The 7,819-nt window shown below is 41.3% G+C and overlaps 1 protein-coding gene across 5 annotated transcripts in view; it reads right to left on the reverse strand.

The window, feature by feature from the left end:
* Window positions 1-1,809: 1,809 nt before the first annotated feature.
* Window positions 1,810-7,819, reverse strand: part of FAM47E (family with sequence similarity 47, member E) — a 34,783-nt gene continuing 28,773 nt past the window's right edge. For 3 of the 5 annotated variants that reach the window (XM_010838139.1, XM_010838138.1, XM_010838136.1), the window contains one exon: window positions 4,478-4,699. In XM_010838139.1, coding sequence (XP_010836441.1) covers window positions 4,547-4,699 — 153 coding nt within the window. In that variant the 3' untranslated portion in view covers window positions 4,478-4,546. Of the gene's footprint in view, window positions 2,204-4,477; window positions 4,700-7,819 lie in introns of those variants that run through there. The other 2 variants (XM_010838140.1, XM_010838137.1) reach the window with 1 other exon arrangement.

Genomic DNA, 7,819 nt, shown 5'->3' on the forward strand with positions numbered 1-7,819 from the left:
CTTCCTCAGCCTATATGCCTCACCTGGGGATGTTCTTTAAGTCCGGGTAACAAAACAGACAACCTCCACAATATGATGGCAGCAGCCACAAGTGGACTGCTTAGATACTCTAGCCCAACTCAAGGGTGGCCCTGAAGAACAGCTGAGAAGAGGAATTTTCGAGCAGACAGAAATGTAAGCATTTTATCCTGTTGACCACTTTGCCTGAAAGGAGAAATAGCCTGAGGAGAATGTGTCACCAATTAATGGTCAGCAGCTGATGGCTTAGCTTAGAAGCCAGAGACTTGGAAGGATCATGAATGCAGGGCTGGTGACAAGGAGGTTTGGGAGAAGAGGTATATGGGGGATTGCACAGAATGGATCAGAGTATGAGGGGATTTGGTTCTTTGGGAATATGCACCCAAAAGACTCCACTATAGAGGAAGCACTAAATAATCAAGGGAAAAGTTTAACCTAGCCTCTGCATGCCAGCCCCCTTCTTTCTCCAGGAGCACCAAGGTTGCCCAGAGATGTCATAAGCAAAGTGGGCATGGAGGCAGAAATGCAGACTCCGGATGAAATATCTTAAATTCCGTTCAGTAAGGTTGATCTAGCTACAGCTTCTGCAGAATAGTTGTCTGGCAATTAAAACCAAATTTGAGTCCCTGGTATAAATCAGGCTTGAATGTAACAAAGCCAAGAACAATGTGTCCAGGGAAATAAGTGAATTCTCTCCAGACCACCCCCAACACCTCCTCCACTCAACACTTGAAAGTCAGAATTATGGGACTGAATGCCAAAATCCTGCCCCAGCTTGCCTAGTACAACTGGAAGCCTCCTTCTCTATGCTTGCAGGCTGAGCAGCTCTCCCTTCATGGCTCCCATGGGCTACGATGCTGGAATGTATAATGAGCTGAAACATCAAGGGAGTCTGGGAAAAGTGGCCTTGCTAGAAAAGCAACTAATTCTGGAGTTGGATTTGCTTTCCTGCTTAACAAACTTCTGCCCACACCAACATTCACAGACTTCCTGAATGCTTATTCACCACTGTGGTATCCCACTCAACACTGAAACTCATTTCACAGCAATAGGCTGACACTATGGGCTCACTGCTTCTCTCATATACTCCATCACCCTAACATGTCTGGACACATAAAGACTCATTTACAGCTACATTATTGAAATGGGACCATGACAGTCCCAGAGGATGAAAGGTCATCCATCAGCCAGAGATTTTGGATTTGAAGACATATATAGTAACTGATAAAACTTTGGGAACCAATATCCTTTTTGCATTTTTATTTTTTGACTGCACCATGTGGCTTGCAGGAGATCCCAAACCGGGGATCGAACTCAAGCCCCCTGTATTGGAAGTGTGGAGTCAATCACCACTAAACCACCAGGGAACTCCCCAATAGCCTTTTAATAAACCCCTTTTGATTAAATTATCTAGAGAGAAAGATCTAGAAAGATGCATTCCAATGACTAAAGAGTGGTTATTGCACACTCTACAGAAATTCTTTGTATTTTTTAAAGTTCTTTTCGCTAATCTATATTTCCTAATTTTCCCTAACATAAGCATTAACATTTTTAATAAAAATATTTTTTAAATTTAATCTTAATAATGTTATCTTGAGTTTCCATTAAACTTTATGATCCATGACCTTATGAGTACACATTTATTATCAAGACTAACATGCCAAAAAATGGGGAAAAATCCTCAGTAAGCTGAATTCAAGTGAAAGAAGATTATATTGTAAAGAAAAAGTAAAGGAGATATTCACTGAAAGCCGGGGAAATAATACTCTGGAAAAATGCAAGAAAGTAATTCGGCTTTCTTAAGGTTTTATTTATTTTTACAAATAGTTGATATAACTCTGTAATATTGACAATGCTACAAAAATGCTAGAACACCAAATATGAATATTGATCTCATAGTTGATAAGATATATAAAATATTGATTAACTGAAGCAGAAGACCATTCTGAAATGTTTACAAGTATTAGTTATAAATTTTATGGACGCTGCCAAGTCAAAGTTGTACATTTGTGGGGGGACATTCATCATACATTTTGTTTAATGTTTAACAAGAGAGAAATAGCTAAGTAAATGAAAACTGTCTAATCATCTTCCCAAGATTCATCTATGCTTGAGTTATTTTATAGGACTATCTCTGGTTACACTCACGTTTACATTCCTTCTTCATATACATCTTCTCAAGGAACTAAAAAAAGAAAAAAGACCAGAGAAGCTAAAATTGACAAATGAAAATTGTACGGTCTGCTCAGAACCAATACCATACCTGAATTCACAATCTCATACTCCACTGTATATCCTTATAGTACTCAACATCTGATGTTGATGACTAGACCATGCTAGATGGTGGACTTTGGAAGGTAGTTGCATATCATCAGAAATGCCGAGATTAATTCACACTCATTTTATAGCCAAGTCTAGCTCAGCCCAGCTCAGCACAGCCTTGTACTGCTCATCTCTGCTATTAAAGGCCTGGACCTCTGTGTAGCTGAGGGAATGAAGCTGTCAGTAATGCACAGAGCAGTTAATCCAGAAGCAGATACTGGAATGTGTATGTACCTATGTTCATGTAACATATATGAATGTGTATATACACAGAAATTAGGGGAGTGAAAAGAGAATAAATGCTCACATATAAATTTAAGCAATGACTAAAGGACTATATATATATATAATTTACAATAATAGAGTTCCTCCTCTCTTTTAGTTGAAATCTTATGGATAAAATCAAGGATATAAGATATAAGAAAGGGAGAAAATATTCCAGGGTTTTGACATGCAGGTGTTCGCATGGGACTCAGCTATAGCCAGGGGCATCATCTCTCTTCAGTTGATGCAGCTAAAAGAGTAGCCAGTGATTCAGGCATGCTTCTTTTTGCCCAAAATTGAATTAAATGTTCATCAACAGAATGGATTAAATGAACAGGAGAAAAAGCAAAATGAAAAAACAAATCTCTTGCCACTAAGAGTATTCAGAAAAACTATGAGTCATCATAATATCAAGATATCTAATTACAACATATATATGTGTGTGTGTATATACACACACACACACACACACACACACACACACACAATCTCCTTGGCAAGAATATATATTAATCTGTCTACATGTGTATAGATATATATATATCTATACACATAATTATATTTAAGCTAAGTACAAGGTTGTATGTATTATATAATCTATACAATTATATAATCATGTAAAATATATACACATATTTTATATATTATACATATAAATATACTTATGTAGGCTGTATATGCAAATGAGGCAGTTATTATAAATCCATAAATGTGTGTGAGTACATTACTACATCTAGTAGGCCTACAGTTGATGCTCAGAGCTAAAGGATAGATTTCATTGCTAGTTCTATAACAGAGTCTTTTAGCCCATTGGTCTATGTCACACACTAGACTTTCCCCTCACATCGCCTGATTTCACTCTGAATCAGTCTGTATCTGAGCTTGATCAGAATACCTATTTGCCAGTGTGGTGTTGTTTAGTTGCTCAGAGGTGTCTCTTTTGTGACCCCATGACTAGCCCACCAGGCTCCTCTGTCTATGGGGTTTCTTAGGCAAGAATACTGGAGCGGGTTGCCATTTCCTTCTCCACCATTTGCCAGTCAGTATAAGTTATTGTTTGTTCTATCACTCTTGGAAAAAAGAAATCCAGTATCGTGGTTCCAGGAAAGTCTACCATCTTGGCTGCACGGCCTCCTAAAGACTCCTTGGGCCGAGTGCACACAGGAGACACTGGACAAGCTCAGAACTCATCAGCCGTGACTCAGGCCCCAGGCCGGCCTGGCTTCCTGCTGTGGTGACAGGCTGGTCTAGGGACAGAGCTCCAGGCTGCCGGCCCTCCTGCTCAACCGTCTGCTCTACCAGCCTCCCGCCCCACTCTTGTCATCTTCCAGGACAGTCTCCACGTGGGAGGTAGCAGGGGCAGCTGCACAGGCTCACAAAGTGAGAAAAAGACAGAAGAGCCCTCAGGGATGTCCGGGAAGTGACCCTTTAGCCTAGTCTGCATCCTCCTGTACCCTGCATTGTTGTTCAGTCGCTTAGTCGTATCTGACTCTTTGCAGCCCCGTGGACTGCAGCACACCAGGCTTCCCTGTCCATCACCATCTCCCAGAGCTTCTCAAACTCATGTTCATTGTGTCGGTGATGCCATCCAACCATCTCATCCTCTTCTCCTCCTGCCCACATACAGCACAATAGTAGTACTGTGACTCCCAGCTCCAGTTGGTCCTGACCCCAGCACGGCTCCTTGACCTTAGAAGTGGAAGTGAGGGAGACAACATTCCTGGAGGATTCAGTGTTTTAGCAGCAGCCTCTCTCCCTGCACACAGATCCCTTTCATTTGGTCCCATTAAGGCCAAACCCAAGGAAGGTGAGTCAACAGGAAGCAAACAGGCAGAATGAAAAGGGCAAAACAACAAACGCCATCTGTGGGCCCCTGTCTGGGGTAAGCACACCCTTTCTCCAGGGCTGAGTCCTGGTGTGTGCCTGGAAAAGAAGTATTTCATCAGGGCACTGACCCCTTTCCCATTAGCAACTGTGAGCCCCTAAGCGGGTCTCTCCAAAATGACCCTTTACTCACACTCGGCATCCTGTAGCCCCTGCTCAGAATAAAATTCTTAAAGGCAACAGCTCCATGAAGGTCCACAAGTAACTCCTCCTGAAAGAGGGTCCACAGTTTAAAAAACAGTCAGCTGTCAGAAGCTTCATGTCATACTTGTCCTAATTAAAAGCACTGAGCCCTTTATCAAGTACCTCATTTTAAACTACTTCCTTTTCATGTGGGAATATGTGTATAAATAATGTTCAGAAGTTGATGACCACAAAGGTTTTCAAAAGATACCCAACTTTCCTTTCCCTGGTCTTTTTCTTACTCTTGTATTAAGGATAAGCAACACATTTTATCAATTAGATAATTATTGACCTAGGATGTCTAGACTCTATTTGAGATTAATAATTGTGATACTGTCATTTATAATGTGCTATGCTGTGCTTGGTCACTCAGTCACGTCCGACTGTTTGTGACCTCATGGACTATAGCCCACCAGGCTCCTCTGTCCATGAGGATTCTCCAGGCAAGAATACTGGAGTGCGTTGCCATGCCCTCCTCCAGGGGACCTTCCCAACCCAGGGATTGAACCCAGGTCTTCTGCATTGCAGGTGGATTCTTTACCATCTGAGCCACCAAGGAAGCCCGTGATTTATAATAAGAAATATGTATTTGGTCTTCTTCCCATTAATGGTACAGAGCTCCTAAAAGCCTTGAAATTTCTTAAGTGATAAAAGCCACAGAGGTGAGTTTTTCCTTATTTATAACAAGCACCTTTCAGCCACGACAGAGTTTATCTTAACGAGGTCTTTTTGGAAACCCCCCAGATAGCTACAAGATGGGAGTAGGTTGCCAGGGAAACCAACCATGTAATTAGAGGGTTGGCACTTTCAGCTCCAACCTCAACCTCCTGGGAGGGGAGAAGAGCTAGAGTTGAATTAATCAGGAACAGCCAGTGATGTAATCAATTAAAATCGCTCAGTCATGTTCGACTCTTTGTGACCTCATGGACTGTAGCTCAACAGGCTCCTCTGTCCATGGAATTCTCCAGGCAAGAATACTAGAGTGGGTTGCCATGCCCTCCTCCAGGGGATCTTCGCAACCCAGTGACTGAACCTGGCTCTCCTGCACTGGAGGCAGATTCTTTACCATCTAAGCCACCAGGGAAGCCCAGTATAATGAAGCCTCTGTACAAATCTAAAGAAGGGGATTTGGCAAGCTTTCATGTTGGTAAGGATGTGAAGGTACCTGGGGAAGGTAAGGGAGCTCTGAGTCCTGCCCACATACTGTGCCCTGTGCATCTCTTCCATCTGGCTGCTTTTGAAAATACCTCTTTATAATAAACTGGTAATCTTAGTAGATTGTAAGTAAACTGTTTTCCTGAGTTCTGTGAGCTGTTCTTGCAGACGATCAAACCCAAGGAGGGAGTCATGGGAACCTTTGATTTACAGCCACTCAGCCAGAAGCAGGGGTGACAACCTGGACTTGAGACTGGTATTTGCAGTGGAGGCAGTCTTGGGGTCTGAGCCTTTAAACTGTGGGATCAGATGCGTCTCCAGGTAGGCAGTGTCAGAATTGAGTACAGTCGTAGGACATCCAGCTGGTGTTGGAGAATCAGAAAACTGCTTGGTGTGGGGAGAAAAAAAACCTCAGCATGTTTGCTGACCAGAATTGAGAGTGGTAGAGGAAGAAATGGGAGTGTTTTCCTACTCAGTATGTATCTGCAAGTTTTAGAATTAACTCCAAAGGGCATGATAAAAAAAAAAAAAAAAAAAGATTTGATCCAGTCCCAATGTCTTCAGGGTATTCATGCATTCATTTGGTTTTTCTTCAATTTATTTGAATTTATAATCTTGGTGTAGAAGTTATCATTGTAATTCAGTTCTTTAAGGCCATTTCACTTTCCAAATGAATTAAATTAAGAATAGTCAAAACTTGTGTTTCCAGCAAGACAGCCATGCCCTCATGGTGACTGGCCCTCAGCAGCACACAACTGCATACATGTCTTGTGAACTGAGGTGCATAGCCAAGTGGCATCACTTAAAGTACACAAGATATTCAGTCTTCAGGTATTATAAAAGTGTAATTTACAAAAGTCATTACAGAACAATTCCATTGCTTTGAGTCCTTCCTGTGTCTAAACTGCCTGATAAACAGTCTTTTACTGTAATAGTTCTATAAACCACATTTCCAAAATTTAAGTATTATTTCTTTTTCATGAGTTGACTGTAACTATTATGACAAGTGTCTTTACTGGCTTTCACCATTAAGATAAATCTTTTTGTAAAATTATTTAAGTCCTTAAGAATATGTTTCTTGGGACTTCCCTGGCGGTCCAGTGGTTAAAACTTCACCTTTCAATGCAGGGGGGTGAGGGTTCAATCCCTGGCCAGGGAGTTAAGATCCCACATGCCTTGGGGCCAAAAAGCCAGAACATAAAACAAAAGCAATATTGTAACAAGTTCAATAAAGATTTAAAAAATGGTCCACATCAAAAAAATCTTTAAAAAAAAAAAGAATATGTTTCTTAAAAGAGAACTTCTAGACACCTTAATCAAAAGTTTCATTACTGTTTTTATTTTTAAATATTTAACTCATTGAGGATGTTTGGTTATTTTTTGAAAGTAAACTGGAACCGTTTTATGTCATATATTCAGTCAGTCAGTTCAGTCGTTCAGTCATGTCCACCTCTTTGCAACCCCATGGACTGCAGCATGCCAGGCTTCCCTATCCATCCCCAACTCCTGAAACTTGCTCAAACTCATGTTCATCAAGTTGGTGATGCCAGCCAACCATCTCATCCTCTGTCATCCCCTTCTCCTCCTGCCTTCAATCTTTCCCAGTATCAGGGTCTTTTCCAGTGAGTCAGTTCTTTGCATCAGGTGGCCAAAGTATTGGAGTTTCAGCTTCAGCATCAGTCCTTCCAACGAATATTCAGGACTGATTTCCTTTAGGATTGACTGGTTAGATCTCCTTGCAGTCCAAGGGACTCTCAAGAGTCTTCTCCAACACCACAGTTCAAAAGCATCAATTCTTCGGCACTCAGCTTTCTTTCTAGTCCAACTCTCACATGCATACATGACTACCAGAAAAAACATAGCTTTAACTAGATGGACGTTTGCTGGCAAAGTAATGTCTCTGCTTTGTAATATGCTGTCTAGATTGGTCATAGCTTTTCTTCCAAGGAGCAAGCGTCTTTTAATTTCATGGCTTCAGTCACCATCTGCAGCT

Source organism: Bison bison, unplaced genomic scaffold (assembly GCF_000754665.1).
Source record: "Bison bison bison isolate TAMUID 2011002044 unplaced genomic scaffold, Bison_UMD1.0 scf7180017864092, whole genome shotgun sequence".
Taxonomy (NCBI): Eukaryota; Metazoa; Chordata; class Mammalia; order Artiodactyla; family Bovidae; genus Bison; species Bison bison.